Source organism: Staurois parvus, unplaced genomic scaffold (assembly GCF_062004578.1).
Source record: "Staurois parvus isolate SC_StPar_1 unplaced genomic scaffold, SC_StPar_1.0 ptg000885l, whole genome shotgun sequence".
NCBI lineage: Eukaryota > Metazoa > Chordata > Amphibia > Anura > Ranidae > Staurois > Staurois parvus.
The window spans coordinates 1,512,542-1,534,309 of NW_028318681.1; the positions used below are offsets into that span (position 1 = coordinate 1,512,542).

Sequence of the window (21,768 nt, forward strand, 5' to 3'; positions counted from 1 at the left end):
CTCCCGCCTAGCCCTGGATCTTTTCCTCACTGACCAAGCCGAGCTCTCCATCCGCAGATCTCGACACAAATTCTACACTAAAGCCAATAAACCTGGCACTTTCCTTGCTCTCTCTCTCCGTAAACTAGACCAAACTGTTAGACCCATACGGTTACGGACCTCAACTGCGAATCTCTCTAGCAACCCCGAACGGATTCTGCACACCTTCCACAAGCATCTCTCGCGCCTTTACTCTGCCTCCACGCCCTTTGACTCTTCCCATGCTGAAGCCCTTTTTGCTTCCCTTCCTTTCCCGAAATTGGCTGAGACTCACTTAGGAGCACTGGAGCGACCTATCTCAGTAATTGAAACCTTAAATGCTATCAATTCCCTAAAGCCCCGTAAACGCCCAGGACCCGACGGCTTTTCTGCCACGTATTATAAAAAGTTTGCCCTCATTCTCACGCCTGTTATAACCAATGCGTTTAATGCCATACTTTCAGGCCATACCTTTAACTCAGATACAGTGCAAGCCAACATTTCTATGATACCCAAGCCGAACTCAGATGACACGCAATGGTCCAATTATAGACCAATCTCCCTTCTTAACGTAGATGTTAAACTCCTAGCTAAAATTCTATCCACTCGCCTCAATACATGTATTGGATCCCTAATCCACAATGATCAGGTCGGCTTCATACCAACCCGACAAGCGGGGGACAACGTCAGACGTGCATCCCTTTTAGCACACTTAGCCAAAACTCGCAATATTCCTGCTTGCTTCTTGTCGTTGGACATACGGAAAGCGTTCGACACTGTCTCGTGGCCATACCTACACTATATATTGCGCCGATGGGGTTTTGGCCCGCATTTCTTAACCTGGATCTTTTCTCTCTACCAGGGCCCTTCGGCCAGGATCAAATACTTAGGGCATCGATCTGCTCATTTCCCAATTATGCGTGGCACCAGACAAGGTTGTCCCCTATCCCCTCTGCTTTTCGCATTAGCTATAGAACCGCTGGCCCTATTGAGTAGGACTGACCCGGATATCCGCGGACTTGAGATAGGAGGCACCACACATAAACTGTGCTTATTTGCAGATGATGTCTTACTTTTTCTCACCTCCCCCTTAACATCCACACCTACTCTTCTTCAGCTACTTGATAGGTTTGGGATGCTCTCGGGCCTCCAAATAAATCCCCAGAAGTCACTTGCACTTAATATTTCGCTCCCACCCAATGAACTTAACCATCTAAAATTGATCCTGCCATTCTCGTGGTCGCAAGACTCTGTTCCCTTTTTGGGTATAAAATTCACCCCGCATATTTCAGGTCTCTATACAGCTAACTACATTCCTATGCTAGCTCGTTTAACGGCACTAATGACCAAATGGTCCTCCCTTCCGTTGGCTTGGCTGGGCAGGATAGCTGTTGTGAAGATGTCGATCCTCCCCAAAATCCTTTACCTTTTCAGAGTTCTCCCTATCCCAGTACCTTCTCACTACCTTCGCGTATTGCAGCGCCGTATTTCCTCCTATGTTTGGGGTAAAGTCCGCCCCCGTGTTCCTTGCTCTACTCTATACCGACCAAAAATTCATGGTGGTCTGGGCCTCCCTGAAATTAGCAAGTATTACCAAGCGGCGCATGTAGCACAATTGCCAAAGTATCATGCTACCAATGAAACCCCGCAGTGGGTCATTCTGGAATCCATTGAGTGCGACCCCTTTAGTACAGGAAACCTTCTTTGGCTGAGACGTGTTGATCGCCGCACGATTGCGAATCCCATTACCTTGCATTTTTTGTCCCTCTGGGATAAACTGAAGTCCCGTTATCTCCTACAATCACCACATAATCCCCTCCTTTCCTACCTTCGCAATCCGGCCTTCCCCCCAGCCTGGTCCGCACCACACGTCTTTGCTCACTGGTCTACAGCTGGTCTCACCCAGACCCGACACTTCGTATGCAGGAATAAATTCAAATCCTTCGCCTCACTATGTGAATCCCATAACCTCCCTGCCTCTGAGATATTCAGGTATCTGCAGCTGAAGCATTTCTTTGCTCCGTACACAACGGCACATAACCCAACACCTACTTTGTCACCCTTTGAGCGAGCTTGCCTCAGGGACCCCCATAGACGGGGCCTCATCTCCTATTTATATTCCCTCTTCACAACTTCAACTACCTCAGCGTTCCCCTCGTATACAAATAAATGGGAAGTGGATTTAGGACGGCAAATTGACCCCTCAGATTGGGACCTTATTTGGTCCAATACCAAGGAGTCATCACAGAATATTGTGGCCCTGAAGACCAATTACAAAGTTTTGACCCGCTGGTACCTAGTCCCGGCTAGAATTGCGAAATATACCCCTGATTACCCCTCAGTTTGTTTCCGGGGCTGCGCAGACCTGGGTACTTTTTTCCATATTTGGTGGGATTGCTCCATCGTCCGTGCATTTTGGGTGGAGGTTTTTAAAATATTATCTACACTCAGTGCCGTAAAACTCTATCCCGATCCATTAATCGCGCTTCTTAACCTGCGACCACCTGGCATCGCTAAGGCGCATTTCAAACTTATTCTACAAGTCACCACCGCAGCCAAGCAGGTTATCGCTAAATCATGGAAATCTCCCTCGTTGAGTATGACTGCAGTTTCGAATAGGGTCACTCAGGCAATGATTCACGCAAAAATAGAAGCCACTATCCTAGATTCCATCCCTAAGTTCAAGAAGATTTGGAATCCATGGGTAGAGCATTTCCTCCCATCCAATTTTGATGACTCCCTTCTCAATCCGTAATCTGCATCTTTTGTTTGATGGTACCATTCCTTAACCATACTGGGGGTTTCCCCCTTCTCCCCCTACTGTGCAGCCGTATGCCCCTTCCCATCCTTCCCCCCCCCCCCCCATTTTGTTAGGCCTTAACTGCCATTTGATAGTCCTCTTTATTAGTGATGCCTGACTTTGTATTATTGGGTTTCTTACTGTGCAATTAATGTATACCTTCAATGACCCATACTTTTGCTTATTATTTTATACTGTTCCATGTTAAAAAATAAAATTGTTTGAACACGAAAAAATAATAATATAATAGTAAATTTAATTCAATAATATAATCAAACCAAAAACACTGAAATTTTAAATATAGCACTAAGGTAATACCTTGTAAAAGGTAGTGGTGACGTCGCTGTGCGTCCCGACGTCGCAGGGGACGGAACCCAGAAGACATATACCGGCATCGGCCGGAGGACATTACAGGGGACACTGCAGGAGGGACACCACGGGAGCGCAGGACAAGGTAAGAGAGGAACAGATCCCTGAGCAGCGCCGCATGGTAAGCCCGAGCGTAGCTCGTGGGTTACCGATTTTGGCACTGAAACTTTACCCCGAGCTACACTCGGTAATACCGCCAGGGAGGCTACAGAGGATCTTCACCCTAGAAAGAAAAAAATTTAAGTCAGCAGCTACAAATACTGTAGTTGCTGACTTTTAATAAAATTACACTCACCTGGCCAAAGATCCAGCTCCGTCCTCATCTGGGCCAATTCTTTGCTGGTCTTTGGGTCCCTAGCCCGGCATGTTTAGTGTGGGAAGTCAGTGGTGAGCCCTTGCAGCTTCACAGCCAGCTTCCCACTGTGCATGCCCGAGCCGTGCTGCACTGTGTGGATGGTCCCGCAGCCTTCTGGAACCTGTAACATGTCCCAGAAGGCTGCAAGCAAAGAGTAGGGGGCCGAACTTCTGCTCGGATCTACTAGACGATTCAGGCAAAGGGGGAGCGGGTACCTGTCAAAACCAAGTAACGGCTTCTCCCCCCCAAAAAAGTGCCAAAACTTGAAGGGGTGAGACAGAAAAGCGGAACTTCCCCTATTGGATGAAGACATCCCAGTGAAAAACGGCCGCTCCAAATAGTAAACTATGTGACCCACCACAGCTCTGTAAGAGCATACAATCTACATGGCTACTTAAAGTGTTACTAAACCCACAACAGTAAAATCAGTCCGTATATGCAGTAAAGCATGCTTGTTATACTCCCTGTGGAACCCAAGGGGTTAATCCTCTGTATTGTGTAAAAAGGCTGTTTGATCCTGTCTTCTCTGATTCTCCCATTCTTCTATTGTCCCAAAACCATCTGCTGATAGTACAGAGCTCTAGAAGACACTGCACATTCTCAGTTTAGTATGTATTGCTAAAAAGTTTTTTTTCTTTGGGAAGGTGCATGTGATCAGCACTGTCCAGACAGAGGGTCAGGAGTCATGCAGCCTCATAGGACAGTCAGAGCAGAAAGAAAACTCCTCCTACAAGATTAACCAGTGCTCAGCTGGACACTGATAGGAGTCACAAGACTGCTTTATACTGCTGATGAGAAAAGGTATTTTGCATTTTATACTTACTAACATACAGTAATTGCATTTTCATTTTCTGTGGGAGACCAGATACAGTGAATGCAGGGTCCTAAGTTTAGTAACACTTTAATATGGACCTTCATTTTCTTCTTTTGCTCCCCATCATTTTCAGCCTCCCCCCGGTTACACAATTGGATACAGTATTAAAAAAAAAAAAAACTGGACCAGCACTTCCTGCTCTCTCACCTAGGTGACAATGCCATCAGCACCCAATCCCTTTTAAGATAATGACATCACACATCACAAGAGGCTTTGGGTCAATCTTCTATGCATTGTGCGTACACTGGGCTATGTGGTCCGCACTGTGCATGTGACATGTCATCAGGGGACCGGCTGCAAAAATTTAGAAGTGACACCTTGCCTCCTGAAGACTTCAGATGAGGGTTGGCAGCTTACAACAGAAAACAATGCATTTACTGGGAAGGTTAGTATGTTTTTTGTGGACAGCCCAATGGACAAGGTAAGAGGCTGAAAAAAAAAGTAAGCAAAGTTTCTCTTTAAAAGTCATTGTCCACTGATAGGCTGTCCTAACCAAGACTAGAGTTACCTTTTTTTTCACCAGTATAAGGGACAAAGTCCTCTCTGTCTTGATGCTCCATGGCTTCTTTACGCAAATAATCCAGTAGATGCTCTCTGTCAAATGCCCCGGATGCTTCCTTCTTAGTCTGGTCTTTCTGTCGGAACCCAGCTGGTAACAAGGCATTCTAGAAATTAAGGAAACCATTTAGCTGGCAAAAAATGAAGAGCAATGAACACTCCAAAACTATGCATTACATCACCCTAAATGACCCAATACCTTGAATCTGTCAAACAAAGATAATAAAAGCATAGTGTTTTCTAGAGGATAAAGCAATAGGAGACACTTCCAGAAAATGTACAAGTCCCTAATCACCTACTAGCTTGTATTAATCCTAAAGCTGAACATCAGGCACAAAACCTTCATTTAAATATATCTACCATTAGCAACGGAGAATATCAGTCCACTTTGTGTGCACCAAGCACCCTTGCAAACCCAGGTATTACCTTGTAAAAGGTAGTGGTGACGTCACTGTGCTGTACATAGTCTGCACAGAAAGTAGAACTATGGGAGTTTTCCTGCAGAAAACTACAGGAGGGGACGGAGAAAAGACCAGTCACTCTGCACAAAGAAACAGATCAGCAGTGACCAGCCTTTATTATTATTATACAGTATTTATATAGCGCCAAAAGGTTTTCTCAGCGCTGTACATTATAGTGGGGGACAGTACATGAGAAAGTACAGTAACAAAACAATACATGAGGGGTTCGAGGGCCCTGCTCTTTCGAGCTTGCAATCTAGGAGGGAGGGTATAGTGGCACAGGAGGAAGTGGCTGTGGGGGATGGAGTGGTAGGAGAAGTGGAGGAGATCGGCAGTTAGGTGAGGGTGGGGTAGGCTTCCCTGAAGAGATGGGTTTTCAGGGTGCGCCTAAAGGTGAGGCGGGTAGGTGACAATCTGATGGATTGGGGTAGTGAGTTCCAGAGGATGGGGGAAGTCCTGGAGAAATCCTGCAGTCGGGCGTGGGAGGTGGAGACCAGGGAGCTAGAAAGTAGGAGGTCTTGTGAAGAGTGAAGATTACGGGTAGGGTGGTATTTGGGTATCAGGTCGGTGAGGTAGTTTGGGGCAGCGGTATGAATGGCTTTGTATGTCTGTGATAGTAGTTTGATTTTGATGCGTTGGGCAATTGGGAGCCAGTAGAGGGAATGACAGAGGGGGGTGGCAGAAGAGGAGCGGTTGGTAAGGTGGATGAGTCTGGCCGCTGAGTTCAGGATTGACTGAAGCGGGGATAGTCTGTGATGAGGTAGGCCGGTGAGGAGGGAGTTGCAGTTGTCCAGGCTTGAGATAATGAGGGAGTGAACGAGTTGTTTAGTAGTGTCTGGGGTTAGGAAGGTATGTATTTTGGAGATGTTACGGAGGTGGAGCCTGCATGAGCTTGCTAGCAATTGGACATGGGGTTGGAAGGACAGGTTTGAATCTAGAGTGACACCTAGGACTTCGGCTTGTGGGGTGGAACTGATGGTGATGTTGTTGATCGTGATGGAGAGGGGGGGGGGCGCGGGCTGGGGGGAAAATTAGGAGCTTGGTTTTTGAGGAAGTTCAGTTTGAGGAAGTGGAGCGACATCCAGTCTGATATGTCCTTCAGCAGGTGGGTGATACGGGCAGAGACTGAAGGGGTGAGTTGAGGGGTGGAGAGGTAAATTTGCATGTCATCGGCATAGAGGTGATAGTTGAAGCCGTGGGAGTGTATCAGTTTGCCAAGGGAGGAGGTGTAGATGGAGAAGAGAAGGGGCCCGAGGACAGAGCCTTGGGGGACCCCAACAGAGAAGGGGAGAGAGGGTGAGGTGGTAGCGTTATAGGTAACGCTGAAGGAGCGTTGGGAGAGATAGGAGGAGAGCCAGGAGAGAGCGGAGTCTCTGATGCCGAGGGAGTGTAGTTTATCGAGGAGGAGGGGGTGGTCAACTGTGTTGAAGGCCGCAGAGAGGTCGAGAAGAAAGAGGACTGAGTAATGGCCATTAGCTTTGGCGGTTAGAAGGTCATTAGTGATTTTGAGTAAGGCGGTTTCGGTGGAGTGTAGGGGACGGAAGCCAGACTGTAGTGGATCGAGGAGGTTGTTGTCAATGAGGTGGGAGCTTAGGCGATTGTAGATTAAGCGCTCAAGGAGCTTGGAGGTGAATGGCAGCAGGGAGATGGGTCTAAGGTTGTTCAGGTCAGTGGGGTCCAAGGAGGGTTTTTTGAGTATGGGGGTGATGTGCGCGTGCTTTAGAGGGGAGGGGAATGCGCCAGTAGAGAGGGAGAGATTGAAGATGTGGGTGAGGGAGCGTAGGATGGAGGGGGAGAGTACCTGGAGGAGTTGTGTGGGGATAGGGTCAAGGGGGCAAGTGGTGAGGTGGGCTTCTGAGAAGACCTTGGTGACCTCCTCAGTGGTGGCAAGGCTGAAGGAGTGGAGTGTTGGGGGGGTTATGATGTGCGGGATGTTAAGGGTGGTGGGGGGCAGGGCGGTTGCGAGGTCAGAGGAGGGGAGCGTTGGAGGGGTTGTAGTAGGAGGGAGGCTAGGCGGGGAGTTAGGTGGAGCATTGGCAATGTTCTTACAGATTGCGTCGATCTTATTTTGGAAGTGAATGGCAATCCCGTGGGCGGTGAGTGAGGTACTGGGTGGGGTGGGGGGGGAGAGAGTAGGGAGTTGAAGTGGAGAAGAGCCGACGAGGATTGGAGGAGAGGGTGTTGATGAGGGTTACGAAGTAGGTTTGTTTGGCGGCGTGGAGGGAGGAGGTGTAGGTGAGGAAGGCGGATTTGTAGAGGGACAATGCTTGAGGGGATTTGGTTTTGCGGCAGAATCGTTCCAGCGCGCGACTGCGTCGTTTAAGATGTTTAGTGTGGTCGTTTTGCCAGGGTTGAAGCGGTCGGGGTCTAATGCTACGTGTGGTTAGGGGTGCTAAGGAGTCTAGGGCAGCTGATAGCGTGTCGTTATACGCAGCAGTGGCCAGGTCAGGGCATGACAGTGGAAGGATACTGTCGTACAGACAGTCAGCTGCAGAGTGGAGAGGGGCCTGGTTTAGGTTGCGGAGATTATGGCTGGTGAAGGTTTGACGTTTAGGGGGGGAGGTGTTGGAGGACGGGGAGATGGAGAAGGTAATGAGGTTGTGGTCAGAGAGAGGGAAAGGGGTGTTAGTGAGGTTGTGGGGGGTGCAGAGTTGGGAGAAAACGAGGTCCAGGGTGTTCCCGTCGGTGTAGGTGGAGGACTGCGTGCACTGTGTGAGTGCAAACAAAGAGGTTAAGTGGAGGAGTTTGGATGTAGCCGGGTTGTTGACATTGAGAGGGATATTGAAGTCAACAAGAATGATGGTGGGGAGCTCAGAGGAGAGGAAGAAGGGCAGCCAGGCGGAAAAGTCATCAAAGAAGCGGGATACGGGTTCAGGGGGCCAATAGATTACTGCAATCCTCACAGGGGTGGGGGAGAAGAGTCAGATGCAGTGGGCCTCGAAGGAGCAGAAGGATAGAGAGGGGGGGTTTGGGAGGACCTGGAAGTTGCTCAGCGGTGACAAGAGCATGCCAACCCCAACACCTCTACGACCGCTCGGTCTGGGTGAATGGGACCAGACGAGACCTCCATAGGAGAGTGCCGCAGGGGAGGAGGAGTCAGTGGCTTGGATCCAGGTTTCCTCAACCCCTAGGAGGTTGAGGGAGTGGGAAATATAGAGGTCATGGATGGCGGTGAGCTTGTTGCACACCGATCAGGCGTTCAGGAGTGCAACCGAGAGTGGAGGGGTGGATGCGGGGAGGAGGGAGACAGGTATAAGGTTGAGGGGGTTGTGGTGGTTTGTGTAAGTAGGAGGGTGCCTAGTGGGTGAGTGAGGTGGTGAGGGGCCAGGGTTCGGGAAGATGTCCCTGGTGTTTAGGAGAAGAAGGAGGGTGAGAAAGGTGACACGGGAGCGGGATGTGCAAGAGCGTGTGGGTCTGTTAGGGGTGGCGTGTGGGTCGGTTGGAGAGTGGAGTATCAGGAGGAGGTGGTGAGAACCGTAGTGTCCCCACTACGGGGAAGTGGGGAAGAGGGAAGTAGTGAGGGTCCGATGTAAAGTTGTTTTGGGGGGGTAGGGAGGTAGAGGGAGGAGATTTTGTGAATGGAGTAGAGGAGTACGAGGAGGAGGAGTACAGGTGGCATATTAAGAGGGTGAGCGAAGTGCTGGTCAAATGAGGGAGGTGAAAAGTTTCACATTAGGGCATATAAATGCACAGAGTCTATCGCGCAGTGGCGGAGGAGTTCAACAGTAAGAGGGAAGGGAAAGTGGTGGGCAGCTGGGCCTGCTGCTAGCTAGTCACGGCAGTCTGTGGGTGCTGTAGGCCAGCGTCTGGAGGTGCTGTAGGGCGCGGCGTCTGGAGGTGCTGTAGGGCGCGGCGTCTGGAGGTGTTGTAGGATGCGGCGTCTGGAGGTGCTGTGGGGCGCGGCGTCTGGAGGTGCTGTGGGGCGCGGCGTCTGGAGGTGTTGTGGAGCCCGGCATCTGGAGGTGCTGCAAGGCCTGGCGTCTGGAGCTGCTGTAGGACCCGGTGTCTGTGGGAGCGGTAGGGTCAGGCGCCTGTGGGTGTTGTAGGGTCCGGCGTCTGTGGGTGCTGTAAGCCGCGTGGCGGGGCGCGCGGTGGCGGGGAACAGGGGGCGGCTGTGTGGCACACGGTGAGGAGCGGGGGAGCCGTTCTGGTGGTGGCGGCTTACCCGTTCTGGTGGTGGTGGCCGTGTGGGTAGTGGTGCTGTAGTGTGGGCCGCGGCTGCTGAGGTGGCGGTGCTGCTGCCGTGCGGGTTTCCCGGGGTGGTCCTTGGAGCCTTGGACAGCATGGCTGTCTGCTTGCTGTGGTCCCTGGGGTGCTGTTAGGCTGCTGCCTGCCTGCTGTGGCCCCCGGAGACAGTGGAGAGGGCCAGGGGCCGTCAAGGTAGGACACCTTAGAGCGTATCAGAGGGCAGGGGCCGAGGGAATGAGCAGCGGCGCGATTCGACCCGCGATTTACGCGAGGCCGCGGCTTCAGTATGCCGCGATTCCGGAGGGGGCCCAGATTGGTCCGTACCCCTCCCTAATGTGTTCATTAGGGGCCGGAGGTGCTCTGGGGCCCCTGTAGTGTCCGCTGCCGCCCGGATGGCCTTAAAGTGTTACTAAACCCATAACCCAGCATTCACTATATCTGGTCTCCCACAGCACACACAACACGGAAGTGGAACATTTTAGTAAGTATAAACTGCTAAATACCTTTTCTCATCAGCAGTTAGAGCAGCGTTGTGACTTCTATCAGTGTCCAACCGAGCACTTGTTAAAACTTGTAGGAAATGGTTTCATTTTGCTCTAGGAGGATGCAGAACCCCTAACCTCTATCTGACCAGTGCTGATTGGCCCTTTCCTGATCAAATGCACTCTCTCAAGAAATAAAAAAACTCTAGTAATACACACCAAATTGAGCATGTGCAGAGTGTCTCCACACGATATGTCTTATCAGGATATAAGAGGGGGACACTGCAAGAAGGGGATGATCAGGGAAGTCAAAAACAGCGTTTTTTATATGCAGAGGATTAACCCATTAGGTTCCACGGTGAGTATAACAAGCATGCTTTACTGCATATACAGACTGGTTTTACTGTTGTGGGTTTAGTAAAACTTTCATTACAGGAGGCTCCTGAACAGAAAGTTTTACACTGGACTAATGTACAGATCTGGAAGAAATACACAAAGCACACCAATATTCAAAGCAGAATACAGGAGTCTTGTATTTAGACAATATTTGCACATCATGGAGTTCAGCTTCAACAGAGGGTCCCCACTTCCCATAGCCTACTATCAAAGAAAGAGACACCAGTCCTGATGTTACTTGAAGTACTTTGTGGGCTACTATTACAATGTTCATATCATGTCATGCAAAAACGTCTACATCACACTAACAGTTAAGAAAGCATGTCTGCAAACATACATTAAGCAGAAAACTCACTCTAGGACAGTTAAAGTGATTCTAAAGGTTCCTTTTTTTTTTTTAAACAACAAAGATGTTATACTTACCTGCTCTGTGCAATCGTTTTGCACAGAGCAGCCTTGATCCTCCTCTTCTGGGGTCCCCTGCCAGCACTCTCGGCTGTTCCTCTTCTCTGCATGCCACCATAGCAAGCCACTTATGGTGGCACATGTGCGGCCTCGATCCCAAGCTGCGCTGCGTGTATCATTTAACAAACAAAGCGCGGCTTAGCCCCACTCTCTCATTACTGGATTTAACTGACAGCAGCAGAAACCAATGCCTCCTGTTGCTCTCACTGAGTCCAGTGGAGTGAGAGAGATTGAGAGCATCACTGCTGCTCTCAGGCACAGCACTGGATCGAAATCGGGCTTAAAGCCGAGTTCCAGCTGAAAGAAAAAAAAAATAAAAGTCAGCAGCTACAAAAACTGTAGCTGCTGACTTTTAAAATACAAACACTTACCTGTCCCTCGGTGCAGCGGTGTCCTCACCACCGCTGGTTTCACCGGCTATCTTCTCTCCCTGGCGCCGGCATCTTTAGTGTAGGCACCCGGCTGTGACAGCTTGCGGCTTCACAGCCGGGTGCCCAATGTGCATGTGCGAGAAGCGCTGCGCTTTGTGAATGGCCCCGTAGTCTTCTGGGACCTGTCACGTGTCCCAGAGGACTACAAGGAGGGAGGGGATGAGGGCAACTTCCGCTTCCGATTGCCTAGGTCAGGGGTGGGCAACTGTGGCTCTCCAGCTGTTGGTGAACTACAAGTCCCATCATGCCTCTGCCTTTGGGAGTCATGCTTGTAACTGTCAGTTTTGCAATGCTTCATGGGACTTGTAGTTCTACAACAGCTGGAGGGCCACAGTTGCCCATCCCTGGCCTAGGTGATTGCAACGGAAGTGGGAGCGGGTACCTGTCAAATTTGGGTACCCGTTCCCCCAAGGTGCCAATCCTTAATGGGGAGCGGGGGACAAAGCATTAAAGCGGAACTTCCCCTTTTGGGTGGAACTCTGCTTTAAGTAAGTATTTAGTGAAGGCTGGGGGCCTCTTGGAGAGAGGTGCTGCACATAAAAGTTTTTTTACATTAATGCATAGAATGCATTAAAGTGAAATTTTATATAAGAAATAAAAATGGGTGAACAGACAGGATTTTAATGCAGAAGAGACATGCTTTGTCTGTTCTGCATTAAAGTTACCCACCTGCCTGTCCGCCCCTGTGCACAGGCAGCTCACTGTAGAAATTTGGCAATGCCAAAGCCCACGCATGCACAGGAGTGATGTCAAATTGGCCCAGCCATTGAGACCCAGAAGCCAGCCACTCTAAAGATCTCAGAGGCCAAGGGGGAGCTCCAGGATGTCGTATCGCTGGACTGAAGGTGAGTATAGTTCTGCTTTAAAGTAAAAAACCTGAAGCCTTTGCAATCACTTTAATTAGTAAGGGCCTTCCTAGGATACAATCCACTTCAGAAATGCTATGGTCCCTCTGAACAAAAAAACTTGTGTAGCAAGTTTATTCTTTGTAAAGTCAGTTATAAAGACTAACTGAGATCTCTATACACATGGTCAGGAAGGATTCTGATCATTTATAACAAAAAAATTCTTAAAAACAGATGGACATTTGTTAGCTATTACTCTTTCCTTTCATCAGAGGCACGCCATTTGCTTTTTCTATATGTGGGTAGGAATATTATGCAACACATAGCTGACTTGATTTTCCATGTGATTCTGTAAAGGTCCGATAAATGAAACGTGACGATTTCCAATCATTTTGTTTTTCTTTATTTTTTGCTAATCAATGCCATAAATCAAGGGATAAGTTATAGTTAAAATTATTTCAGTGTAGCAAAGGTATTTTTGTGATTAATTCGATTTCTGGTTGATATAAAACAGGTTACATATGAAAGCCGCAGCAGTGCCAGGCATCAGAACTTTTTTACAGTATTATTTTATTATTATTATTATACAGTGTTTATATAGCGCAAAAAGGTTTGCTCAGCGCTGTACAATATAGTGGGGGACAGAACATGAGACAATACAGTAACAAAACAATACACGAGTGGTTCGAGGGCCCTGCTATTTTCGAGCTTACAATCTAGGAGGGGATAGTGGTACAGGTGGAAGTGGCTGTGGGGGATGGAGGGGTAGGAGGAGTGGAGGAGATCAGCTGTTAGGTGAGGGTGGGGTAGGCTTCCCTGAAGAGATGGGTTTTCAGGGTGCTCCTAAAGGTGAGGAGGATAGGTGACAGTCTGATGGATTGGGGTAGTGAGTTCCAGAGGATGGGGGAAGTCCTGGAGAAGTCCTGCAGTCGGGCGTGGGAGGAGGAGACCAGGGAGCTAGAAAGTAGGAGGTCTTGCGAGGAGCGAAGAGTACAGGTTGGGTGGTATTTGGGTATCAGGTCAGTGAGGTAGTTTGGGGCAGCGTTATGAATGGCTTTGTACGTCAATGTTAGTAATTTGAATTTAATGCGTTGGGCAAACGGAAGCAAGTGGAGGGATTGGCAGAGGGGGGTAGCACATGCGGAGCGGTTGGTAAGGGGATGAGTCTGGCCGCTTAGTTCAGGATAGACTGAAGCGGGCATAGCCTGTGTTGGGGTAGGCCGGTGAGGAGGGAGTTGCAGTAGTTGAGTCGTGAGATAATAAGGGAGTGAATGAGTTGTTTAGTAGTGTCTGGGGTTAGGAACGAACGTATTTTGGAGATGTTGCTTAGGTGGAGCCTGCATGAGTTAGCCAGCGATTGGACATGGAGCTGGACGGACAGATTTGAGTCTAGAGTGACACAGTATAGGCTCATTTATGTGCAGTATGTCCTTATGGATGTCATTATAACTCATTTACTTCAAAGTAACATCTTTATTTTTTTATTTTTTACTGTAGATATTTAAAACGAAATCCATGGGATACAAATAAAAGTGTTCCCAATGAATAAAAGTTCCCATATAATCCAGTTACAAGATTTGACGTTTTTGGCATCTAACACGGACCGCAAAACAAGTGGATTGAGATTAGAATGCAGCCCATGTTTATGGAACACATATTTTATTAAAGCCCAGTGGAGTAATAAAGTTTATGTACTGGCACCATAGCTGGGCAAGACGTTACAAACACCAAACACAGGATACATACAGGGTGCAGAGAACTCTGTCATTATATTAAACAATCTAAGTGGGTGTACTCCTAGACATCACCAGATGATCAACTTCTGGATATCGGGTGAAATGGAGAAAGTTCAAAGAAGGGCAACCAAATTAATAAGAGGCATGGAGGAGCTCAGCTATGAGGAATGATTAGAGGAACTGAATTTATTTTCTCTTGAGAAGAGGAGATTAAGGGGGGGATATGATCAAAATGTATAGATACAAAAGTGAACCATATAGTGAACTCGGTGTAGAGTTATTCACTTTAAGGTCATCATCATCTGGAGGAAAGGAACTTTAATCTCTAAAAATGGAAAGGCTTCTTCGCAGAAAGAGCATAGACTGACTCAAGAGCTGGTTCTGGCTAGCTCAGTAGATTGTTAAAAAAAAAAACTGAATTCTGTACTAAATGCAAATACTATATAAATGATACCAATATTTACAGCTAAAATTGATCCAGGGACTATCAGATTGCCTCTTGGGGGGTCAGGAAAGAAATATTTTTTCCCCACTGGAGCAAATTAGATCATGCTTTATTGGGGTTTTTTTTTGCCTTCTGCTGGATCAACTGTGGGACTATTGGAGGCTTTCTATTTCTGTGGTTTTTTTGTTGGTTGAACTGGATGGACCAGATTAACTATGTAACTATGGATGTGAGAAATCAGAGCTACACAGACCATTGGGGTTTGGATTGTTTTCCAATTTTTTCAAACCATCCAGCACAAGTCTCAGCAGCCTACATAACCTCCCCCCATCCCAACCAAAAACCTTCTCAGATATTGTTATATCTGTATGATGGTCTTTCTTGGAGCAAAGTCACATGGAACTCTTTAAAGAAGTCTAACTTAAATTTTCATTAATATGTTATGTTCCCCAGGAGACAATGTACATGTAGTACTTTTTTACCCGCCTTCCTAAATGCTATCTAAGGATAGCTGTGAGGAGGGACAGGGCACCACCTCTTCCCCACAATTGTCCGACAACACAGCTAGCAAGGAGATGGCTGCTTTGCTGTCTCTAAACACTTGCCTGAGACAAGCTCCTCACTAGGGATGCAGGCGAAGGGGGGGGGGGGGGGGGGTCTACCAGTTAAAGCAGAATTTCACAAACTAAGTCATCATTGACTATTTGTAATCCTTATGCTGCTAGCATCAAGCATCAGCAAATAGATTGGAAGCTATATCATATCATAACTATATCATATCTAGAACATATTTACTTGTTTTAAAGTTTTTTATTACATTTTTTCAGTTACTTCCTGGTTTCCATGCCTAGGCAAATGATGTCATACATCCCAGAAGCTAAATACACCCTCCTGCCTGCATGTCTGAGCTAAGGGATTATGGATCCCAGGAAGTAAATGTTACATGAATCAGCTACCCTTACTCAAGATGGCCATTGCCAGGGGTAATTTTTAGTCCTGAAACAACTAATCAACATAATATATAATTGATTAGAAAAATAGTTGTCAATTATTTTCATAATCGATTAGTTGGTCAACCAATTAGTTGGCCTGCATACAGAATACATAATTTGTTTACATATCAGAAAATACAGTGCAGCACACATACAGCTCAGTACACCATCCATACATGTCAGTAAGTGGCTGCGAGCTTGTGTGAGTAGCAATGCCTCATGGGACATGAAGTCCTGGGCAGGAGAAGGAGGTGATTTATATTGATTCTAAAGGCAGATTTTTTTTTACCTTGCTGTAGGGGCACACTATTCTACAAACCCATTACACAGAGCTTGGATGCAGCTGCCAGCCACGGAAACCCATTCCATGAAGCTCTCTACGCACGTCTTTTGTTCTAATCTGAAGGCCACATGAAGTTTGGAGGTCTTTAGCTATTGACTCTGCAGACAGTTGGCGACTTCTACGTACTGTGCGCTTCAGCATGCACTGACCCCGCTCTGTCATTTTACGTGGCCTACCACTTCGTGGCTGAATTGCTGTTGTTCCCAGTTGCTTCCACTTTGTTATAATACCACTAACAGTTGACCGTGGAATTATTATTACATCGAGTTTATATAGCGCCAAAGGGTTTGCTCAGCGCTGTACAACAGAGGGGGGGGACAATACATGAAACAGTATAGCAACAACAAACAGCACATGAGGGGTTAAAGGGCCCTACTCTTTTGAACTTACAATCTAGGAGGGAGGGGGTAGTGGTACAGGAGGAAGTGGCTGTGGGGGATGGAGTTGTAGGAGGAATGAAGGAGATCAGCTGTTAGGTGAGGGTGGGGTAGGCTTCCCTGACGAGATGGGTTTTCAGGGTGCGCCTAAAGGTGAGGAGGATAGGTGACAGTCTATTGGATTGTATTCATTTTTACAACATGGTCTTGAATGAATTTGTTAGGAAAAAAACGTTTTTGTGTGTGCAAAATAAATCTTGTTTGCAATCAATGGCCCGCATTTGTGGGATTGTTTTGTAGTATAGTGTCCCAAAGAAAATGTTGATTCTGAAAGGAAAGTAAAGGTTTTCTGACAAATCTGTTGGGGTGTACTCATTTATGCTGAGCATTATATATTTATCTATATATATACCGTATATTTCACTCCATAAGACGCACCTCACAATAAGACACAGTTAAGTTTTAGAGGAGGAAAACAAGAAAAAAAATATTCTGAACCAATGGACTGCAGACATACTACAGGAAATGACCAGAGACTGCAGACATAGTACAGGAGATGACCAGAGACTGCGGACATAGTACAGGAGATGACCAGAGACTGCGGACATAGTACAGGAGATGACCAGAGACTGTGGACAGTACAGGAGATGACCAGAGACTGCAGACATAGTACTGGAGATGACTAGAGACTGCGGACATACTACAGGAGATGACCAGAGACTGCTGACATAGTACTGGAGATGACCAGAGACTGCGGACATAGTACAGGAGATGACCAAAGACTGTGGACATAGTACTGGAGATGACCAGAGACTGCTGACCTAGTACTGGAGATGACTAGAGACTGCAGACATAGTACAGGAGATGACCAGAGACTGCGGACATAGTACTAGAGATGACCAGAGACTGCGGACATAGTATTAGAGATGACCAGAGACTGCGGACATAGTATTAGAGATGACCAGAGACTGCGGACATAGTACTGGAGATGACCAGAGACTGCGGACATAGTACTGGAGATGACCAGAGACTGCGGACATAGTACAGGAGATGACCAGAGACTGCGGACATAGTACAGGAGATGACCAGAGACTGCGGACATAGTACAGGAGATGACCAGAGACTGCGGACATAGTACAGGAGATGACTAGAGACTGCGGACATAGTACAGGAGATGACCAGAGACTGCGGACATAGTACAGGAGATGACCAGAGACTGCGGACATAGTACTGGAGATGACCAGAGACTGCGGACATAGTACAGGAGATGACCAGAGACTGCGGACATAGTACAGGAGATGACTAGAGACTGCGGACATAGTACAGGAGATGACCAGAGACTGCGGACATAGTACAGGAGATGACCAGAGACTGCGGACATAGTACAGGAGATGACCAGAGACTGCGGACATAGTACAGGAGATGACCAGAGACTGCGGACATAGTACAGGAGATGACCAGAGACTGCGGACATAGTACAGGAGATGACTAGAGAGATTGCAAACATATTACAGGAGATGAGCGGTACCCAAATTTGACAGGTACTCGCTCCCACTTTTGCAAAGTTGTCCTCCCTCCCCATCTTCTGGGACACGTGACAGGTCCCAGAAGACTGCCAGACCATTCACAAAGCAGAGCGCTTCTCGCGCATGCGCAGTGGGTACCCAGCTATGAAACCACAAGCTGTCACAGCCGGGTGCCCACACTAAAAATGCCAGCACCAGGCAGAGAAGACAGTGAGCACACTTCTGGACCGAGGAACAGGTAGGACCGAGGAGCAGGTTCTGCTGCACAGAAGAGCCAAGCGGCAGGCCCAGTATTCTAACACGGCAGCAGCGGGAATACCAGGCCGGCCGCTTCATATGACGCACAGACATTTTCCCCCATTTTTTGGGGGGGAAAAATTGCGTCTTATGGAGCAAAAAATACAATGTATATATATAGATATATATATATATATACACACACACACACAAACAGAGGTACAATGGGTCATTCTGAAAATTTTATGGTATTCCTTATATCTGCAAACACCAACTTCGTAAATTTAAATGCACAAATTAATGAAGTTCTGTAATAATACATCATTTAGGGTCGTTTCACACCACAATTTCTGCATTTCGGATGAATTTCTGCATGTATGTTTGTGATGCGTTCCAATGCATTTTTATGCATGACATGTGCATTCCAGTGCGTTTTTGTTGTGTTTTGCTGCATTCCAGATGCATTCCATATAGAAAAAAATGCAGCATGTTCCTCTTTTGCTGACTGCACTGGCATGCACTGCACTGCTGTGAACTAGGACCATTGAATATATGGAAAACACTGTGCATAAGCTTTTGATGCAGATAAAAAAACACATTGGACTGCATCTGGTGTAAACCAGACCTAAATTATTTTTTAATGAAATCAGTGAATTTAACTTGATATCTGCCTCTTGCTGTCTATTGTTCGGCAGAGCTCAGTGAGGGGCAAGGAGAAGTAGAACAAGAAGCCAATCAGGGGTGCTGTAGTGCAAAGAGCCCACTGACAGAGGGTGAGAGCAGAGTGACAAACAGATGAGCTTTTCAGTGAGCTGCTTTACATTTTCAGTCACAAGCTGGCAGTGGCAAGAAGACCAGTAAGTGAAAGTGAAACTGCAGCATTGAAAGTTTAGATTCCCACCCTTGCCAGGCAGGAATGGATAAATCAGGAATGGATAAACAGAAATACAAATCGTTTGGCAGGTAAAACAGTTCTAATTTGTGTATTTCCTCTGAGTATTTAGCTTTTTACCTAAAGTTTGGCTTTACATTCACACATTTTTACATAATAAAACAGCTATATATTTTTGACTCAAGTTCCCCAGCACAGCAATGGTTACATTTGTAGTACTTTAATAATGCTCTGGCAATTAAGGGATTAGCTCTTTAGAAAAACTATTTTGTTGTAAGCAGCAGTAACCATTAACAAAACAAAATGTAATTCTCCGCCAGGCTCTAAAATGCAATGTCACTTTCTATTTGTTTCCAGCACATGATGACAAAGCCAAAGTTACTAATTTACCTGATGGAATGGAAAGTTTTGCACATTTTCCTCCCCCTAAAACCACTGCATGTGTTTCATTTTAAGAAGTCTCGTTTGTTCCCAGTAAAGGTGACTTTGCAGTCAATAAAGAGTTTTTCAGTGTTGTTATTGGCTTCTGTGGGAAGAACAGCTGCCAGCATGCGGGAGAGCCAGAGGAAACAGCCAAGAGCATGTAAAATGAAAGCCATGTAATTAAGATCTTGCAGAAAACATGACTGGTATTAATTAGTTCAAAGCAGCCTGGCATCATTAATGTCCCGTAGAGTTTGTGCCAATCAACTTGTCAAGCAGATGATGAGCTGTGTTTAGAGGGACTAAACTAAGAAGCAGAAAGGAAGCTTAATTACAGTCATATGTTTCTTTATCTTGCTGGACCATGTGCATAGTTGGTATTATTGATACAAATACAAACACAATAAAAAAAACAAAAAAGAAAACAGAAAACTGTATCAAATAATTACTGTAATTTTCCTTTCCTATCCATGGCAGAATACTGCCACATGCAGGCTGCCATATTGGCTCCAGGAATTATACATTCTGGGGGCTAATTGGAAAGGTTGGGGAATCTGTGTAAGTAACATTTTGGTGAAAGTTTGCTCTTTTACAGCTTCTAGTTCAAGGGAATTATGGGTTTCACCATACAGATTTATAATTAGGTTCCCAACTTGAACAGCATCCACCAATTCGTAGTGACACAGAACTTGTAGCCAAGAAGTCTGTAAAGCTTTGGTTGCAGTGTCTGGCTCTCAGTATGGGAATAAACAAGTAAACCATTCTTTGCACCCCTTTACTAGTGATCTGGTGGAACATATTGGTTCAGCTAGCAAAGGAAAATGTGTTCAGTGTGAAGCTGTGCAATCCGGGTTTACTTGAATTTTGGCCAAACTGATCTGCTCGGGTCGGGCTCAGATGACATTCTAAGGCCTCTTGCAGGCAGTTAAACCTGTTCAGCATTCATTGTGGCATCTTTTCCCTGTCAGGGAAGCCCAGGTTCAGTGTATGGGTTCAGTGTACAGGCTCCCATAGCATATATACCCGAGTACAGCAGCACACAGCCATTTCTATCTATGGTAGGCTGTACGTTGCACCTGGCCTTCCTACGTTTATGTTGAACGGACTCAACTACCTGGTACAAGAGCTCAATGTCTGTCACTCCTCTTCTACCTAAATGGAAGTCTCAGCTTCAATTTTAATGTAATCCTTCACAATAAGGTGAATGCATGGCAATCTCACCCTGTATGAGAAGGTGTTGGGGCTCCAGATTAGTCTTCCAAAGGGAGATCATCCCATGTATACAAATGTCCCACTCGTGTTTTAGATAATGCACAAACAAATACCTGTTCCAGACAGCCTGAGCAAAACACTGCTTTCCTTTCCAGATTGTACCCCTCACCTTACTGGCTCCTTGTAACTTTAGATTAGGTGCTCATGGCTCTAAATACCAGTAATTTTATGCAGGCCTTAACATCCTGTGAAGTGTTACAACCACACTTTTTTTGTGTCAGAATATGCCGTTACGGAGTAATGGCACCTCCCAGCACTGATCCTTTCTATTGGTCACTTCGCAACTCCTTGAACATCTTGCTAGCTTTAGTATACCTAGTAATATAATAAACCCCAGCAGCTACCTGGAGATATCTCTCTTGATATCCAATGAGTTTATGATCAAAAAAGTGCAGCACTATAAAAAAGTATATAAAACATATTATTATTATTATTATACAGTATTTATATAGCGCCAACAGTTTGCTCAGCGCTGTACATTACAATAGGAGACAATACATGAGACAGTACAGTAACAATACAATAAAATACACGAGGGGGGTGGGGCGTGTCCAAGATGGCGACCGGAGCGGCCGCATAATCCGGAGCTCCGGCGCCGTATTCCGGAATCCGCTGCCATCCGTGCAGCAGCGGATCACAGTGCAGCAGCGGAGGGCCCTGGTATCATCCCGGATACCTGGGAGGTAGAATCCGGGCGATATTTCCGCCCTTCGTGACGGCGGACGTTCGCGGCCTGGTGCGGCCGCGTGGGCCGGGGCTCCGGCACCTCCTATCCGCAGCCGCTGCCATCCGGGCTGTGGGGGATCACCCGAGGACGTCTGCAGCGTCCTCTGCATCACAGAGGCTGAGAGAGGGACGTCGCTGAGTGTTGCTGCTCCCCGCGGCGGCGGCGACGTTTGCGGCCTACACCATCTGCCAGAGGCCTCTTTTTACCTGGTCACAGTGAGTGGGGGGTACAGGTGGCATCCTGTTATCATGATCTCCCCACAGTGATTTGGGGAGTGGGCCTCACATTAATAGCCCCAGAGCCCATCATCTTCTCTGTCTGTGGCCCTTGCTGGGCTCAGAGGCCTACTGGGGCCTTGATACTGCCCCAGGGGGTGTCTCCCTGCGGGGCCCTGTGCTCAGAATCGGAGGTCCTCTGCTTCCTGCTTCCCACCCATCCCTCTCGTGTCCTGAGTTGGGATCTGGTGCTATCATCCTGCCCCGGAGTGAAATTTTTGCTGGTTGCTGTGACTTATGTTCTATCTACCCTTTCAAGGCTTGCTGAATATTTTTACAAT

General features: G+C 47.1%; 1 protein-coding gene across 1 annotated transcript in view; it reads right to left on the minus strand.

Moving 5' to 3' along the window:
* Positions 1 to 21,768, minus strand: part of LOC149442480 (tropomodulin-2-like) — a 156,036-nt gene that overhangs the window by 63,663 nt on the left and 70,605 nt on the right. Inside the window, exon 3 of the mRNA XM_089656085.1 lies at positions 4,925 to 5,081. Coding sequence (XP_089512211.1) covers positions 4,925 to 5,081 — 157 coding nt within the window. The remainder of the gene's footprint in view (positions 1 to 4,924; positions 5,082 to 21,768) is intronic.